Source organism: Cebus imitator, unplaced genomic scaffold (assembly GCF_001604975.1).
Source record: "Cebus imitator isolate Cc_AM_T3 unplaced genomic scaffold, Cebus_imitator-1.0 Scaffold658, whole genome shotgun sequence".
Taxonomy (NCBI): Eukaryota; Metazoa; Chordata; class Mammalia; order Primates; family Cebidae; genus Cebus; species Cebus imitator.
Genome location: NW_016107973.1, coordinates 1,270,723 through 1,289,934, shown reverse-complemented (window position 1 = coordinate 1,289,934; position 19,212 = coordinate 1,270,723). Strand labels below are relative to the sequence as shown.

The following is a 19,212-nucleotide window of genomic DNA, read 5'->3' as shown; positions in this document are numbered from 1 at the left end:
AGAAAATATAGCCACATTAACATCACCAAACTAAATATTAATATTGACATTTAAAATTACCAGAAAACGACTACATCCTTAAATTTTGCTCAGAAGATTTAAGTGGAAAAAGTTGACAGGTCTGAATAATTTTACAATATTGCCTATGATTTTATATGAACCAATTTGAAAAACTCAATTATTTAAATTATAACATGCATTCGTTGTAAATCCATGTTTATAATTGCATAGCTTCAAGTTTCAACATACATAATGTAAATTTAAAGTTTTCATAAAGACAAATATAGTAAATTTAAGCAATTATTACCAATTTAGCTTTAAAATACACTCTGAAGGGAAAACACACAAACTTTTTCCTTTGCTCTCACATCACAGCAATCAACACAGAAGATTTTGATGTCCAAATGTGTGGGGTCTTCCTACACACTAAGTGAACAATCAGTTCTGTAGCGAACACCAGCTGGGTGTTCTCCAATTCAATTCTGACACAATCTACCTGGAGATAGCATTATATCCCACAAGCTGAGGACTAGGTCTCACAAGACTGTTCCCAGGCCCCTCAGACACCAGTTGCAAATCCAGGCCTCCAGAACTTCTGACAGTTGGGCTTCAAATTTGAGTTCACATGACCTTCCTCTTTGGGTTTAATTTGCCAGAAAGGTTCACAGACGTCAGGAAAATACTTAATGTTTACCGGTTTATTATAAAGGACATATCAAAGGACACAAATGAAGAGATGCATAGGGTGAGGTGCTGGGGAAGGGGCTCAGAGCTTCCATGCCCTCCCTGGGGTACCACCCTCCAGAAACCTCCACATGTTCAGCTATCTGGAAGCTCTCCAAACCTGGTTCTTTGGGGTTTTTATGGAAGCTTCATTACATAGATGTGATTGATTAAATCATTGGCCACTAGTGATCAACTTAACTTTCCACACCTCTCTTCTCCCTGGAGATCAGGAATGAGGCTGTTAAGTCCCAACCCCCTAATGGTGCCTTGGTCTTTCTGGTGACCAGTTCCCATCCTGAAGCAACCATGGGCTGCCAGCCATCAGTCAATCATTAGCATACAAAAAGAATATCACTTGGGAAACTCTAAGGATTTTAGGAGTTGTATGCCAGGAAACAGGATAGAAGACCAAGTATATATTTCACAGTATCACATATACCATGTGAGTTTTCATTTTAAAATACTCTGTAATAACTGTGCCATTGTCATGGAGATAAAACACAGTCTTTTAAAAAAGAATTTGGATCTACAAACATTGAATCTAGTAATACTGAAAATTGATGTATGCGACTCTCAGATAGTTCAGGGAAAAAATATCCTGTTTGTGTATAGACAGAGGGCACAAGTAATAAAGCAAATGGGGAGAAACGTTAATTATGGGTGAATTTGGGTAAAGGGTACATGGGTGTTCTTTAAGCTTTATTTATGCTTGCAACATTTTTATATGTTTGAAATTATTTCTAAATAAGATGTTAAAATGAAGAATGGAAAATGGATGGACACAGTGACATAAGTAGAAATCAACCGTGTACTTGGAAGATAAATGTATCTTTTTCCCTCCATTATGTAGACTCTGTGTTCATACTTCCTTGAACCCACAAGTTGAGTACTGTCCCAACACATCCAGATCTACAGATGTGGAAATTCGTCTTCATCTCTCTTGGACTAGCTATTTTCTGCCAACCTTGGCGGCAAATGCTCTCTGACATCATACCTCCAACAACTGTGTCTTTAATTTCTGTGGCGTTCAGTGAGAAGTTCTCACTGCTAAATCTACAACCAGATAAGACAAATAAAGGACAAATTTGGTTCAGTAAGGAGATGCAAGTACAGGGCATTATCAAGATATCTGTAAGGGAAATCTATAACACATGTCATCTTGGAAATCTTCAAAATCCCAGAGTTGAAACAAATGGGACAGTTATACAGTGTGATTCTGTTTAGGAAATTTCAGTTTCCGAACTGGTGCTGATAGCAAACATGACATCAGTAACACAAACTCATCAAATATTCCAGTTGAAAGTAATTTTTTATTGTTATTATTATCAGCAGCAGCAGCATCATTCTCATTAGCACAAAACTAAATCCACTATTAAAAGAAAACAAAAACACAGCCCAAAGGCACGTGTCTTGCTGACAGTGAGTCAATAACATTATCTTCATGTACAAGGGACAGCACCCTGAGGATATACCATATCACAGCTTGATAATCAATTCAATAATTCAACCAACATTATTGAGCACCCAGGCACAATGGAAGATTTAAAAATGCTTACAAGAATCCCTGCTTTCAACAAGTTTTGCAGTCTAGAAGGAGGTATTGAAGAATACAAGAACACAGGGTCACATGAGATTAGTGACATAATGGAATCAGTACCATGTATGAAGTGCTGTTAGAAAGGGGCATCACAGAGACTAATGTCACATTCATTTGGGGGAAATCAAGAGGCTCCATAGAGAAGGTGACCTCTGAGCTGAGCTTTGAGGAACTGGAAGGATTTTGGTAGACTGGCATGTGAAGAAGGAGCACTGCAGGTGGAAAGAATAGTGTGGGCCAAAGTATGGCCATAGGAAAGTTCATGGAATGTTTGGGAGGAGAAGAATAGTTCACCTTGGCTAGTGTTTGGGGTTTATGTAAGTGGAGTGACAATATGTTGAAAGTTATATGAGGACCATATATTGAATGGCTCTGAATGACAGGCTAAGATTTCTGATCTTTATGTCATAGCAACTACATTTACCACATCAACAAAATATGGAATTATTTGTGAAGAGATATGGTCACTTCACTTCCAGGTTTCTTAGAGAAATTCAAATAGTTTCTAGGCAACGTTATCCCCTTGCTCTCAGAAATATCCTGGCAGGTAACACCAACCAGACAATAATAAATGTTTCTATTTTGCATGTAATTAAATCTCTTCTTTCAAAGTTTTTATTCTTTCCATGCATGGGCCACACCTCTTCTCACTCCCGTCTCCAGCCCCACTAGTTCTTGTGGGACATGATGAGTTTAAGCAAGTCTAATTTAGGATTTCCAGCCACAGCTACTACCCTGAAAGTAGGATCCACAGCCTTGAGAAGTGAGGGGTGGTGATAGAGGAAGTGAACAATATCATAAAAATGTAGCCATCTGAGAAGTTTTATGAAATTCCCATCCTAAGAGTCAAGCATAGTTCTTTGAAGTTGGAGTTCCACTCATTTTGGTCTGGAGGACACCTAGAGGGGTTGCAGAGCTCACAGTGCTAAGTAAGCTCATCTTTTTAAGTTTCCTCTTATTGTCAAGGAATTCCTTAAAGGAATGACGCTTAATCTGAGTTACATGGTTATTTAAAGGCCTCCTGGCTCTGAGGCTACTGAAGCTGTGGAGAGACTGGGGTGAACGTTTCTTTTTGACTAAGGAACCCTGTTGGGCTTTGTCTGTGCTCAACAGGTTGGTAGTCGGGAACTTCTCCCATGCATTGAGTTTACAGATGCTAAAGAATGGCTGTATTAGGCAACTGAGCCAAAGAAGTAAGCAGTAAAGAACCCACCAGGGAAGATTTAGAATACCAAAGCTTCCATGGCCACACTTTCTGCAGCTAGTCAGTCTTCAGCTCTTTCCTGGAGCGAGACTTCCTCTGCAGGAAGTCATGGATTGCTGTAGTGAGGCCCCATGTCACACTTGACCTTATGATGACCAGGGAGCCTCCACGGTAGATCAGGAGCAACTTTCGGCCCCGAGTGTTCCACACATCCTGGGCAGAGGCCCACAGGCTTGGCATGTTCTGCCATCCAATATGGGACTGCATATTAGCAACCAGCACAATCAGAGGATACAAAACTAGGCAGGTGATTGTTCCATTGACACTACCAGACACCAGGGCAGGAACCCAATAGGGAAGGCCTTGTTCTGCCAGGCCATCCTGGATTGGGTCCTTGAAAGAAAAATATAGAGCACTCCCCAGGCTGTTCCTGGCCAGGACAGGCCAGAAACCACGATAGTAGCCCAGTGACAGGCGCCCCCAAAGACCGTAAGAGTTGAATTCCTTGAGAATGCTGAAGGTGCTGGGGAAGCGAGCTCGCTTGCGACCATCCTGGAGCACATTTTGCACCCTTTCAAAGGGACTGAGTGCCACAGCCTCCACCACACCAGACATGAGCCCTGCAGCCCAGCGATGTCCCAGAGTATGTGGCCCAACAGGAGAGAGAGAGCACAGCAAGCTATCATAAGTCCCAAACAGAAGAGTCCCTTGCAACGTCTTGGAGAGAAGAGGAGGGTAGATTCCCCGGTAGAAGTATTGAGGACCTTCGTGCCAAAGCTGTCTCACAGCCTCTGACACTGCCATGGCATGGATCTGTTGCCGGAACACAACCTTATAGATAGGAAAGGTCAGAAAAGTAGACATAAAGTTGGAAACAGCCCCAAGGGCGTAGGCCTGGGAGTGCCAGCTTTTCTTTCCGGGAATCTCTGCTCTCCTCCTGTGCGGAAGCTCATTCCCAGGAGAGTGGTTCTGCTCCCCCATGCTGAAGACAACTGGGAGCAGATGGAAGAAACTGGCAAGGGTGGAAAAAAAAGAGATTAGACTGACCATTTAAATCTGTTGGCAAGAATCTTCATTGCTTAGTTAGAAAAAAATCCTAAAAAACTCAGGTCAAAGGAAACAAGCAACTCTTTGAGCCAGTTTCTGATAAATAAGCACACCCTTAAGAAATTAAGAATTCATTAACCTTACATTAAAAGAGAGGCAATCAGTTTCTTTTTTTTTTTTTCTTTTTGGACAGAGCCACCACTACAGTACTTTGCTGACACAGCAAAATATACCAATATTCAAAGAAGGATTACAACTGAAGAACATGAAACAGAGGAGGGGAAGACTCCAAAACTTAATGCATCAACTTTCACAACACGAAACTATGCATTTTACAAACTACGAGAATAATAAGTTACTATTCTGTTTGCAAAAAAAACACAAACAAAAACAAAAAAAAAACTGGCACTATCTTGTAGAGGCAGAAAGACATTTAACAGTTGAAGTGCAATGCTTTCTCTAAAAGTTGGTATTAAATTTGGGGAGGGAGAATCTTCCCCCTGCCTTTCTCTCCATAGATTCCTGCCCAAGTTGTAGCTGTTTCATGGCAACGCCCAGCCCCCGTCTGGCAAGTGAGGAAAGGAAAGAGCAGCTGCTCCTGAAAGTTCAGTGCCTAAAGGCTCAGCACCTGGCAATTTCCAAGCCTAACCTTGCAGATCTGTAGCTATATAATAGAGCGGGGTTTCTTAACCTCAGTGCTATTGACATTTTGGGCAGGATAATTTTTATCCTTGGCGTCTGTCCTGTGCATTGGAGGATGGTCAGAGGCTCCCTGGCTTCAGCTAAGTGTGTGCCAGTAGCACCAGTGGTGACTAACCCACTGTGATGACCAAAAATATCTCCAGACCTTGCCAAAAGTCTCCTGGGAGGCAAAACTGCTCCCGGCTCAGAACCACTGTACTAGATACAATTTGCAGTGCGAGGACTCCGAACTATTGCTCCTTACCCCAGAAAGACCAGGAAGCAGATGGCTAGCATGAGAAGCAACTTGGAAGCCAGGACATATGAAGAAACTTTGGGATTAAAAAAAAAAAAAAAATGAATGCTCATGCAGATCTGAGGGAATTTGCTGGGGAGGAAAGAGGGGGTCCCTGGGCTGACGAGACAGGGTGTGCAGCAGCCAGAGGTGTTACCTCAGGGAAAGGAGCACAGAGCTGTGTGGGTGTGGGGCAGAAGGACAGGGAAGAGGGGAAGGGGCATGATAGCCAGACTGGAGGGCTCCCATCTACAGTGACAGGGACAGGAAGCCTGGCAGGAACTGCAGACCCACAGGTTTCACACAGAACCCTGGGCTATGTGGTAGGGGGCATGAAGATTGGGACTCTAATTAAGCTAGCAGGGTGATGGGGAACCAGAGAGTACAGGCTGAAGTCCCCAGGGAGGAGTAGACACCACATACTGCAAGAAGCCCAGTGCAGCCTTTCCGGGGCTGCCAGGCCCAGAATCTGCCTTGGCGTGCTGTCCCTCCAGAATCACTCCCATCAGCTCTGCTCCTCCTCTCTAGCCCCTTCCCCCTGCTCCATCCACACCTCGACAATCCCATTCCTATCCCCGCTCCTCCATCCATCTCCCCACAAACCCATTCCTATCCCTCCTGCTCTGTCTGTATCCTCAGTTTCATTCCTGTCCCCCTGCCGCATCCACATCCCCACAATCCCATTCCTATCCCCCCTGCTCCATCATCTCCCCACAACCCCACCCCATCCCCCCTGCTCCATCTCCCCACAATGGCATCCCTGTGCCCCCTGCTCCATCTCCCCACAATCCCATCCCTATCCCCCCCACCCCCGCTCCATCCATCTCCCTACAATCACATTCCTATGCCCCTTCCTTCATCCAACTCCCCACAATCTGATTACTTTTCCCCTTGCTCCATCCACATCCCCATAACCTCATTCCTATCCCCTGCTCCATCCACATCCCCACAATCCCATTCCTATCCCCCTCCTCCATCCAACTCCCTACAATCCCATTACTATCCCCTGCTCCGCTCCATCCACATCCCCACAATCTCATTCTATACCCCCTGCTCCATTCATATGCTCACAGTCGCATTTATACCTCACTCCACTCCATCCATATCCCCACAGTCTCATTCCTATCCCACCCTATTCCACCCATATCCCCAGTCTCATTCCTATCCCACCCTATTCCATCCATATCCCCACAGTCTCATTCCTATCCCACCCTGTTCCATCCATATCCCCACAATCTCATTCCTATTCCGCCTTGCTCTGTACATTTTCCCACAATCTCACTTTGCCGCCACTCCCCTCCCCTCGAGCCAACTCACCTCTTGGTGGAGGGAGATGGAGGCTCAACTTCCTGTGCTCTGCCCATCACCACCTTCCCCTTCCCCCACATTCCATGATGGCCTTAAGCCTCAGCCTTCTTCATGCTCATGGCCAGTACACTGGGAGGGCCCCTCTGCCTTTGACTCTTTAGCTGAGAACTAAGCAGGAATCAAAGCTCAAGAGGCCAACTATTTGCATCCCTCTGGGGCACCTCTGTCCCCTGGCAGCCCCACTTCATTTCTCCAGAGCCAAAGGGGACTCCTCCCAGATACCCAGGCTGCTAAATCCACAGGAGCCCCAACAGTCTTCAGCTCTCCTACCAAAGGTCTTCTTCCCCAAGTCTTAACCTGCACCTAAATAAGTACAGGTGGTGAGGTAAATGTTTGTCCCCTCTTCTACCTCACAGTGCAGTAATGTTCCACTTCCTCCCTACCATTTATAAACATGTATTCACTGATGCCATGAGGTAGGATGATGTAGCAGAAAGAAAACTGGGCTATGATTTGGCAGTGCAAGGACTCCCGACTATTGCACCTACCCCAGCAAGGCCAGGAATCGGGTGGGGTAGTATGGGATACCAGTATTCTAAGTGAGTTTTGTTATTAACTTGATGTGTGACCATTAGAAATTCAATGATATCTGGAGACTTACCCACCTGAGCTGTAAATGGAGCAGAAAGGGCAAAATAATCTGTAGTCATCTCCAAAAGGTATCTGTCAGAGGGTGTTGATATGGGGGCATTCAGGTCAATAATTGATAGAGGAATTGTACTTTTCAATTCCCAACTCCTTCTGCCATTTTTAAAAATCATCTTGGGGGATTAAAGGTGAACAATAATTAAGAAACATCTCACCTTAAATATGTAATCCATCTTATAAATACAATCCTTTCCATTTTATGGGGAGAGGGGGAGTTCGTGTTTCTCCTATGTATTTTCTGTTAAGATGCCAGGCTTTGGGAGCAGACAGACCTGAGACTGAATTTTGCCTCTGCCACTTATTTAGTTGTGTGAACCTTGGGCAAGACATTTCATTCAGTCTCAGTTTATTCAGTTACAAAACAGGGACATTAAGACCGACCTCAAAACGTTGTGGCAGAGATTAATAACATAAAATGAGATAAAGTGGTTGAGAATCCATAACATGGAGGCCTCGATAAAAAGTATCAAAAAAAAAAAAAAATGCTTCAGGACCTCACTATCTGTCTCCACAGGGCATATACTCCTTCAGGACACTCTCAGAACAGCCAGAAGCAGATAAAGTGACATGTGGGAATGAATCTTGTGTTTCTGGGGGAGGCAGGGAAGCCCTTTCTTCCATGAATGGGAAGGCACAACATAAACAAACTAGGAGAGCCTGGCCCCTTCACATGAATTCTAAAGTACAGACCACAGAATGGACCTAGAATTGGCCTTGAGCAGATATCACCTGTACCCTATGACGTGCCTCCTATGTTTACAGCCTAGTAAAATGAGCCCAGGGGATTCCAGACTCTCCCAGCCAGTCTAGTCCACATGGGTAGCCTGTGTGACTGCTCCAGGATCCAGCCACAAATGAATGCATCTGTCTGTTCGATTGGGGCATCTCTCAGCCAGTCCTTTGGTCAACTCACAAACATGTATTGATCATCCACTAAATCATTGTGGGTAAACCACCATGGAGCTAGAGTGAATAGAACTTGGTGCCTGCCCTCAAGAGCTTGGGAATCTAGTAAGGGAGACAGGTCAGTAATGAGCTAAACTCTACAGAAAGACAATAAAGGGTACGCTAATGAAGTTAGAAGCAAAAAGACAAGAGCAATTTATTCCACCTGAGAAGAGGCATATGACTCAATCCTTAATCGAGTAGCATAGAATAGCCTCTTGTTAGGTAGAGGAGTGAGGGCAAGGATTCTAGGCTGAGGAAGTGGCCTAAGGCACATGGGCTTAAAAGTGTGAGTTGTGCTTGGGGCTGGCCTACCCCATGTGCTGAGAAAGAGATAGAGCTGTGGCTGACAGAGAGGAGCCCATTTAGAATGAATACCACATTTGTCTTCCCCACTGCATTGTGTTGTAGGGCACACACATGGGCTCTGGATTCAGCCAGCCCTAGGTTTGAATTTCACTCTGTCACTTCCTAGCTTTATGACCTTGACCAAGTTTCTTCACCTCTCTGATCTTCAATATCCTTATATGTAAAATGATTGTCATGAAGGACGCATGAGGCAAAGTGTGGAAAGTGCTTAGCACAGCACCTGGCATTTAAGTTGCTCTATAAGTTATATTATTAATTTCATTTTTTTAAAAATGAGATAATAGGAATAAAGGCAAGATAACAACTAAATTGTTGTAAAGGCTGCAACTGGTCTAATGAGCTGGGTCATCTGCAGAATGCATTTTAGACTGCTTGTTTGGAAGACAGCAAAGAAGAGTTTTCATGGGCTTTGGAGTTTGACATCCCTGGCCTGAAGTCCCAGTGCCTCCACTTACAAGTTGTAAAACTTTACACAAGCTACTTAATGTCACTGAAATTCAGTTTCCCTCTCAGCAAAATGGGATACACTGTCTGTCTCAACAGGGTTGCTGAGAAGCTTAAATGAGGTAACAGATAGAAAGTTCCTGGCACAAAGGAGGCAGGCAGCCAAGGGCAGCTATTATTGTTTCATCTGAAAGCTTTATCTTCAAACCTTCAAGCTTTTAAGGTTTATTTATTGAAATTAGAAAATGTGGTCTCACTAAAGCCATCAACTGGATCACACTCATACACATGAGGCCAGAGATGGGATGTCCTGTATCCATCTGGAGCCATGCTGCAAATACTCCCCGCATCCCTGCACAGAGTCCCTCGCTTTGTTCCAGTAGCCCAGCCCTGACACCTTTACACAATCCATTTCCTGTCATTACTTTTGTCAGAGCTCTGAGATCTATTCTTGGTCTTATGTGATTCTACCCCTACCAAGTCCAGCAGCAAATACCTAATTTGGTGATGAAGCCAATTTAAACACTGAACAGGAGTCTTCTGGGAGGCGAGAGTCAGATGTTACCGGCCAGGGGAGCAGAAGCAAAAGTCTGAAAGAAACCTAAGAGCTACTGCCAGCATCACCCCTGAGTGTGCCAGGTGAGCAACCTGCCTTCTCCATACATCCACACTTTCCACCCTCCACCACTACTACCCCACTGTTCCATTCACAGGCCATGATCCTGAGACGGAAGGTGATTCATCTCCAAATTTGCATTGTTTACTCCAAGGAACTCTCGATCTTGGTGATGTAAATAAGAGGGCGGAAAAGAGAAAGTGAAGTACCTTGGCAGGCTGAAGAAGAAGCTAACAGCAGCCAAAGGGTATCAGACTGTTTAGTTGTTTCTAAGCATCAGAAGTCAAGAACAAGCCCCACAAGAGCCTCCTAGACACACTGTACATAAAGGAAGTAATACCTGCTCTCTAAGCCAGAGAAAAGTGGAGCAGTTTTCCAGCCACTGCCTTCATGGTCATTCACTTTGGACAGCCCTGCATGCCGTTTCCATGGAGTTGCTCCTTCTCTGGGGCCAGTGATGCCAAATCCAGCAAAGGAGAAGTCCCCTGAAGAGCTCACAGAAGGGCAACCTAGCAACCTGTCCTTGAGCCGGGAAATGAAAGAGCTATATCAGTGACAGACAGCTGTGGTTTGGGGGTTAGGTTAAATGGGGTTTTATTTCTCATACTTCTTCTTCAAGCATGACTTGAAGAAGGAAGGCCTTATGACAAACCCATTTGAAAATCTGCAGAACTGTGGACTCAGAAAAATGTACGGAGGCCAGATTCTTTGCATACAATTCTAGGAAGGACCTCGGGTAGGAGCCTGCGCTCTGGAGTTACATGTCATGACAGACATGCCATGGACAAATACACCAACAGCAGGCCCATTTACTTATAACCTTCAACATCACAGGTGGTGTTTAGAACAGTGGTTCACGAATCTCCCTACACCTGAGAATCAACTACAGAACTAGTTAAAACTACAAATCACACTCTTCACCCCTAGTCCTAGTATATTAAAATCCCCCAGGGGGAAGGCCCGGGAATCTGCATTTATTACAAGCTCTCCAAAATGACTCTGAGGCAGCCCACCTTGTACTCATATTTTGATTAATAGCATGGGTTCTGGATTCAGAGACTAGATCCAAATTTTGGCTTCACCTTGTAACTTCAGACAAATCATTGTACCTCTCTGAGCCTTGCCTCCTTTGGGTTTGCAAAGGGCTGTAGAAATCATGTTGCTTTTATAAAACAGGCAGCTTGTTGTGTTTAAAACAAAAAAAAAAAAGTATTAACAAAAAACGAAAGAAAGAAAAGTGCCAAGAAGAGCTTCCACTTCTGTACAATGGGCACCATAAAGGCTGCCTCCATTTGCCCTCAGCCCTCTCCCCACTACCTCCTCACCTTCTCCCTCACCACTGTCATCACACTGAGACTGCTATTGAGATGGTTTGAGATTACCTGTGCAAAAATGCTCTCCAGGCAGCGCTGCAGGGCAAAGAATTAGCATCTAGAGAGCAACAGAGGAGTGCTAAGTTGGATGCTTAACTCAGGGCAAGATACAGGGCAAGACTCGTAACCTCTCTCCCTTTGGCTCAGTTTCTTCATCTGTGAAAAGGAAATAACAGTCCTTGCTCACTAATTCTGTGCAATCCCAAGTTGGTCCTCCCATCCTGGCTTTGGTTTTTCCCCACTAACCCTTAATCTGACAGAATAGAGGAGTGTTGGCAAGGGGCAGTCTTTGAAGTCAGACATGTTGACTTGGGTGTGAGCTCTTAGCTCTGCACTTCCTAACTGTGCTGTCTGGGTGCTTCAGTCCTTTCCTGTTAAATGGGCACATTGCTACCTCCTTCACAAGGCTGCTGAGAAGAAGATGTCCTTGCAGGCGCATCTGCACACAGAAAGCACACAGGAAACGCTCTTTCCCCACTTCCCCCTATACAAAGGTGAGGAACTCTCATTGTTCACTTGGTTTCTGTCCCACCTCGTGTTTAAGGCATCCGGTCTCAAAGCCCGGATGAGCGCCAAGGTGGAAGGGGATGGGGAGAAGGGAAGCGACGGGGTAGTAGCAAACTCACGGTGAAAGGGAAATGGGCCCGGTCCGTGCGTCCGACCTGCACTTGCCGCTGCGCCGGCTCCCGCGCCTGTCTGCAGCAGCCCCCGCCCGCCGGCTCCCAGCTCGCTACTCTAGCCAGCAGTAGCTTCGGGCCGGAGGCTGCGCGAGGAGACCTTCCCTTCGCCCCACTGATTGGCCGCGCCGCCCGGCTCGTCACGCTCTCACGCTCTTTTGTTTCAATGGGCAGAGACTGAAAGTAACCGCGGCTGCCCGGAGGGCCGAACTGGAGGCTGGGCGCAGCCGTGGCTGCCTTGGGAACCGCGCTGCCTCGACTCGGCTACCCCTCGCTGGGCGGCCCTGCGAAAGACTCGCTGGGGCGGGCAGCCCCGGGTCGTTTAGCGGCCGACGAGGCGCCAGAGATCCTGTTCCCCTGCAGAGCTACGGGGACCGGAAGGCGTTGAAACAGAGCTGTCGACGCGGGAGCACAGGCTGCCCACCAGTGAAGCGCAGGTAAAGAAAGAGCGCGCGATTGCCCTGCGCGGAGAGGGGTCGGGGAAGCGCCGCCCCTGTTTGGAGACTCGGCAACTGCGAGGCAGGGCATGGGGCACTCCCATGGCCTGGTTGCGCTGAGGAAGGAGTTGTGGTTCACCTGGGTAGGATTTAGGATTTGCCTGGATTGAGGTGGGCGGCGGTGTTGTTGGGGGTCGGAGGTGGGGAGGGTGGTGTTTGGGGAGGTGGCAAGGGGCGGGAGGGGATGATCGGAAGCTGTCTTGAACCCGTTGTTCATCTCCTCATCTCTTCCTGGGAAGGAATATGGGGAAGGGGGGGAGATTGTCCAATTTCTAGTCTCTCTCCCTGTCAGATCACCAAAGCCGAATCCGAACTTGAATTCTGTGCGGCTGATTGCACAGAGCTGGTAGGCGGACTGTTTCTCCGAGGAAATGTAAGGGGGTCGGGGGGAGGGGGGGCGGCAGGAGGCACTTTGGCTTCTGTTTAGAAGATGGGAGAGGGAATTTCCCGCCTGGTGACAGTGGAGGCGGTGGAGGAGAAGTATCAAGTTTTCGGATGAGGCTGCTTCCAATCCTTCGTTTTCTTCCTTTGTGGCCCAGTCTTGAGGCCCTGAGGACTGGGATCTGCGACCCCCAGTGAACAAAAGTCGGCCGTACCCCAGAGGCTAATTTTCTCGTGGCAGGCACCTGTTGAGAGGCTGCAAGTAAAATAAAGGCGAACGCTAGTTTCTGAGCTCACGTAAGAATCTGAGAAATAACAGGGGAAACGTTGACAAGGGGGTGTGATTGAGACCTGAGGCCATGAGGTTAATGGGTTATTATTACCTCCTGGGGGAGGTAATAAAGGGGAGGGGCAGGTGGTTTTTGGCATCTTGACAACTTTTCATGAATTATTTCACTGAGAACTAAACATTGTCAACTCTAATATATCTATAGCGCAAGTTGCATCAAGGACAGTAATTATTTTCATTTAATAATTTTCTATTTAATACCTTTACTATATGGTCATTTCTGTCTCTTATATTCCTAGATTTTCCTTTATAAGGATTAGTCAGATCAACATTGTGTCTCTAACAATGTCTATTAGCTTTTTCACTCTCGTTATATCTAGAGAACTTCATGGAATAAACCAGATGTGTGTGTGTGTGTGTGTGTGTGTGTGTGTGTGTGTGTGTGTGTGAAATTACTCAACATTCAAGTAGTCTTGAAAAAAAGATGGGTAGGAGTCACCTTGTATCCCTTCATCAGTCACCAGTGTTCTCTTAAAATAATGGAAGAAGCAAGAGATATTCCCACCTACAACTCAGGATTCCTGTGTCCCATGGGTTCAAATGTGTCCTTCCCCTCCAACACCACCAAATACATCTAATGAACTCCTGACTTCTTGCCCCTCTTCTACATGAAGATGGGTTCTTTACTGGGGTACTTAAGTAAAATTACATTCATTAGGGTGGGCTCTAACCCAAAATGGCTAGCGTGCATTGTGTCTATCAAAAGGGGAGATTCAAACACAGAGGTGTGCGGACAGGAAAAAAAATGTGAAGTGGCATATGGAAAAGTGGGCCATCTACAAGCCAAAGAAATATCCCTGGAAGAGATCCTTCCCTCTTACTGCTCAGAAGGAACCAACCCAGCTGACAGTTTGATTTGGACTTCCAGCCTCCAGAACTGTGAACAATTAATTTCTGCTGTTTAAGCCACCAGATCTGTGGTATATTGTCAGGATTACAGAGCAAACCAATAGGAATTCTGTTGCTAAGCAGTGGAGTGATCTGATAGCCAACACCTGAAAGAGTGAGCGGCTTTGGAACTAGGTTATGGATAGAGGCTGGAAGCATTTTGACGTGCATGACACAAGAAGCATAGAGTGCCTTTAGGAGACAGCTGGGGGAAATATGGATGCCAAATGCAATTCAAGTGAGGGTTAAGAAAATAATTATTTGATGTAAAGAAAGGATCTCTGACTTAGAGAATACATGTATCATGGTCATCAATATATTGCTAGAACTATGACTGTTAATGGTGCTTGTGGTGAGTTTTCAGATGGAAACTAGGAAGATGTTATTGGAAGCTTAAGGAAAGGTGATCCTAGTCTTACCGTGGCCAAAAATTGGGCTATATTGTGTTCTTGGGCTTTATTGTGTTTCTTGAGGAAAGAAGAAATTGTAACTGTTGAACTTGCACATGCAGTTGACTTCTATTGTTTGGGCTCAGAGCACAATGCCCCAAAATGAAGGCCCAGTAGTAGTGTCAGATGTAAAGGGCTTTCTCTGATGTTCTGGGTCCTCCTGTCTCTCAGTCCCATTCTGCCCTAGGAGCTAACTGTACAGAGCAGAATCCCTCTTCCCCAAGGAGGGTCCTAGAAACCAGAAGCCCTTTTTTCTAAAGATAGTCACAAAACCTAAAAATAATTTTCTAATTTTTCTTCCACCTTTTTTGTGTAAAAGTGGCCATAAAGAAATGACCTACCCTACCTTGTTTGACTGCAAGTCACAAGACCCCCATTACAGAGAGGGTCCTGCCCCATACCCAGGAGGGAGAAATGTGTGTTCAGAGAGACCAAGCACAGTCTAGCTAGACAGGCCCTACCAGATTGGCATTAGATCATAGCCTTTTTGTCCCATCATACTTCTACAGGGCTACCCACACTTTGTTGAACATAAGCATACAAACAATTTCCCCTGCATATTTCTGCTTTTGTTCTGAAGGCTGCCATGTATATACGTTAAATAAATTTGTATGTGTTTTCTCCTGCTAATCTGCCTTTCATGAGTTGATTTCTCAGCAAACCTTCACACAGTTTGGTATAGCGAGCAGGGTCACCAAAGCCACTCCACTCTTCTGGAACCTCCAGTTAAGGGAATGCAGGAACCTGACAAGCTGGCAAAACGGTAAGAATTTCTTACCAATCAGACTCTCAGTTTCTCTCTCTGTACAACCCAGTCAGGCAAATGGTACAAAACAAATCTCTCTGTTTGTCTCCTCTACAAGGTATTATGCCTGGCAGAAAAAAGACTTTTGTGTGTCTAATCTGGCTGTAGAAACTCTGTTACACCTTATACTACTTTGTGGTGTGAATATTCATATTTTCGGATCCCTTTCCTGCCAGAAGCAGTGTATTCCTTCATCTTTGTATTTCTGTGTTGTTCATAGAGGGTTATAGGATAAAGTTCCCTCTCGTCTTGATCTGTGTTCTTGAGAGCTTTATTTGTGAACAAGAGGAAGCACTCCCTCTTGCTCTCCACCATCCATGACAAGTGATTTTTGGGTCACAGCGGTAGGCGTCTGGTCTAACAAATCTCTTCGCTGGGAAGAGAAGAGATCTTATTTTGTTTAGAATATGCCAAGCTCTTGGCAGAGTTTGTCATTAGAAGTCCCATCCTTAAGGGGCTTTTGTCATCTCAAACTTTATTGGCTAGGGCAAGGATCACCAATCCATAATCCAGGGACCGGCACAGGTCCGTGGCCTGTTAGGAATCGGGCCGTACAGCAGGAGGTGTTCGTCAGTGAGCAACAGAAGCTTCATCTATATTTAGAGCCACTCCCCATTACTGGCATTACCGTCTGAGCTCCACCTCCTGTTAGGTCAGCAGCATTAGAGTGTCATAGGAGAGAGAACTCTATGGTGAACTGCACATGCAAGGGATCTTCAGTTGCACACTCATGGAAATCTAATTCCTGATGACATGTCACCCTCTCCCATTAGTCTCAGATGGGATCGTCTAGTTGCAAGAAAACAAACTCAGGGCTTCCACTGATTCTACATTATGGTTAGTCGTATAATTATTTCAATATATATTACAATGTGAAAATAATAGAAATAAAGTACACAATTAATGTAATGTGCTTGAATCATCCCAATACCATCCTCATAATGCCAGTCCATGGAAAAATTGTCTTCCAAGAAACTGCCAGAAAGGTTGGGGACCACTGGTCTAGCTAGTGAGTGCTGGCAAACTGCAATCCTGGGAGTCATTTGTTATCTTAGCCTATGTAGGAGAACAGGAGTAGTCTTTGGGATTACTTCTTCTTTGAGAAGGCTATTGCATCCAGTTGCTATTGAAGTTTAGTACACTGTTGAGAATTCTAATTGTCAATGGCCAAAAGATCGATCCTTTAAATTAGCCTCCTAAATTTTGTTAAAAGAATTTTAGAGATTTCTTATTCTAACCAATTGATAGAAAAGTTAAATGTGTAAAAAGACACATAATAGTGTAACAGCTAGCCTTAAAACTCTTCTTGGCAAAATAACCAAAAATCTGACCTGAACAAAGTTAAATTCCTATATCTGCTCAAACTGCCCCTGTGGGAATAACAACAAAGGCCACTCCACCTTTTGGCCTTTAAGTTCAAATTCTGTGCTTTCACCCTGACGCCATGGGTTACATTCCTTGTCAGGAAACCATTCCCTCTCGGTTTAATGTTTGTGTGACTTTTGGGGAGTACTGATTTCTTATGGACACTTATCCCTTCCTTGAATAAGTTTTGATTTCCTGTCTTCTTCCATTTGCGGTGGGAGCTCATGAGGCCCTTTGGCCATTTTTTTGAAAATGTAAATCTCAAAGATTGTTAATGGCATGTGTGAATATTTGGTATCCCTTACGTTACCTAAAATGCCTAGAAAAGAAAAGATGCTACTGACCTCAAACAAAAGCCCAACACCACGTTTGAAGATGAAATGCTATTGTCATTCCTATAAGGGCCAGGAAGGTGACAAAAAAGCTTTCTATCAGTGGTATGATTTCAAAGTCTTTATGAATATTTGGCATTGGACTTTTAAAACGGCTTAATCACTGAAAAGGGGGCTAAGTGTTTTCAACTGATCTGATTGTCTTGCAAATGATTACATAACTAGAACAGTTTTTCTCAGGACAACTTTACACTTCTAAAAACTAGGAGGAACCCTAAAATCTTTTCTGTAATTTACATATGCCAATACTCACTTCAAAATTATTAGAACAGAAATTTTGATTAATTTATTTTAAAATCCAATTTAAAGTAATACTTAAAAACCCATCACATAATGTTAACATAAATTACAAACGCATATGAAAAATATTTTTTCTAAAGCAATAGAGTGGTGATCGACTTTGTTTTAGATCATTGAAAATCCCCTAAACCTCTTACCTAGGAAAAGTCAGCTGGATTCGCTCCTGGACATGATCTGTTGACACATCACACACAATGAAAGTTGGGGAAATCCCACCATATACTCCAGAGAGCATGAGAACAAGAAAGGAAAAAAATGAGTAACATGAAAAAATGCCCATAAATGAGAACCTAGAAAAATAACTAATAAAAATGACTATTTAGGAAACTGAATAAATGGCCCACAACTGTGGAAAATCCACCACATTCTCTTGGAGCAAACTGTGCTCTATATATATGAGAGCTGACAATGTTTGGTTCACAAAAAAGAATGCATGAAAAATGGGCAGGACACCATAGCCACATGAGACCTGCCCCCACCCCCAGCTCCAAATTGGAAGGATGCCAACCACCCCCACACCCTCCAGCTGGTCCCCCCATTCCCCTTGGCAGGCTACAGGTCCTTCAGGCCAAGTGCCCTAGCTCTGAAAAGAGCCTTTGGATTTCTGTGGTGCTTAGACACTCCTGAGGCACTTGCTCCTGGTGTAGCGGAGGGTATTCTGCACATGGTCCTGGCTCCTGTGAGGGCTTCCGTGCTGCCTCATAATATAGCAGATAAGATCAAACAGGAAGAGGACAAGTGTAATGATAACCCAAGAGATGTCCTGACTTTGTAACAACCCTCTCTAGAGAGAACTAACACTCTCTAGTGATAGCTAAGTCACTAAAATCACTGCCCTTCATGATGTGCCCATATCAGCTGCATTGGGGATCACACTTCAACATGATTTTGGATGGGTAAAAAACAAATCATATCCAAACCATAGCATCCTGGGTCACCTCCTTACACTTTTGGCTAGTGACTGTGGCTCAAAGACTGTAATTCCATCATTGGCTGAGCCATTGGGACAGGAGTGTGAACAAAAGTTCCCTGAAAAGGAATTTGGAGGAAAGAACCCTTGTTGTGCCAGTGAACACTTGGCAATCCCAGGAGAGGATGCCTTGGGTGTGAAACCAATTGCATTGAAGGGAGTGGTAGGGTTTAATAGTGAACGTTCCCTCCGAACTTCCTAATAAAGCACATTTATGCAAACAAAGGATTGAAATTGCCAAGTTCTGATTGGCTGGCACAGCTGAGCCCTGATTGGTCAATGCCGCTGAGCCCTGATTGATTGATAGAGCCTAGCTCTAATTGAATGGTTCTGGTGTGCTCTGGCAAAGCCTCAAAGTCAAAAAAGTGCTTGTCCAGTTACATTACAGGGACTCAGGGAGAAAAGGGCATATTTAAGCCTCCATGTTCACACACTATCTGTAAGCTTTGGGGAAAGTATAAGAACAAGCCAGACATGAATTATGAGGCTAGGGGATGAGCTTTGAGATCCTACTACCATAGGGAAATTTTTGCAAAGGCTGAAAGACAGAGGCTTCTATATCACTGCAAGGATATGCCCTCAAACAGAGTGGTCATGGATGATGACAAATGCCAGACCTGTAATGAAGGCTCAGCAGGAGCTTCTGATGCAAGTCATTAGAATGAATGTCACTGTCTGCAGAAAGTGTCCTGAAAGCAGCAACTTCTGTCCATGCTGGAAATAACTCATCTTCTATAAACTGCTCCAGAGCAGAGAAAATTGTAGCTGGAGTTGTGAATATTGTTCACAGCTGGTCACCATGCTTCCTCCAGGTCTCCTACTACTA

The 19,212-nt window shown here is 44.8% G+C and overlaps 1 protein-coding gene and 1 long non-coding RNA gene across 7 annotated transcripts in view; one reads left to right on the top strand and one right to left on the bottom strand.

Moving 5' to 3' along the window:
- Nucleotides 1–1,170: 1,170 nt before the first annotated feature.
- On the bottom strand, nt 1,171–12,594 carry SLC25A53 (solute carrier family 25 member 53). 5 transcript variants are annotated; one of them, XR_001821579.2, is made up of 3 exons: nt 11,940–12,049; nt 10,281–10,462; nt 1,171–1,779 (listed from the first exon to the last, which is right to left on the bottom strand). XR_001821579.2 is itself a non-coding variant. In XM_037734721.1 (3 exons), the coding sequence occupies exon 3, from the start codon at nt 4,506–4,508 to the stop codon at nt 3,585–3,587; it is 924 nt and encodes a 307-aa protein (XP_037590649.1). In that variant the 5' UTR covers nt 4,509–4,539; nt 10,281–10,462; nt 11,940–12,594; the 3' UTR covers nt 2,017–3,584. The 5 variants fall into 5 exon arrangements, 4 of the variants coding, with proteins under 4 accessions (XP_037590649.1, XP_037590650.1, XP_017373544.1 ...); XM_037734721.1 differs by lacking the exon at nt 1,171–1,779 and adding an exon at nt 2,017–4,539 and having other exon boundaries at nt 11,940–12,594; XM_037734722.1 differs by lacking the exon at nt 1,171–1,779 and adding an exon at nt 2,017–4,539 and having other exon boundaries at nt 10,281–10,457; nt 11,940–12,594.
- The window catches only part of LOC108295761, a 77,387-nt gene continuing 70,490 nt past the window's right edge, over nt 12,316–19,212 (top strand). For both annotated transcript variants that reach the window (XR_001821578.2, XR_005198256.1), the window contains exon 1: nt 12,316–12,427. This is a non-coding gene — a long non-coding RNA (uncharacterized LOC108295761). The remainder of the gene's footprint in view (nt 12,428–19,212) is intronic.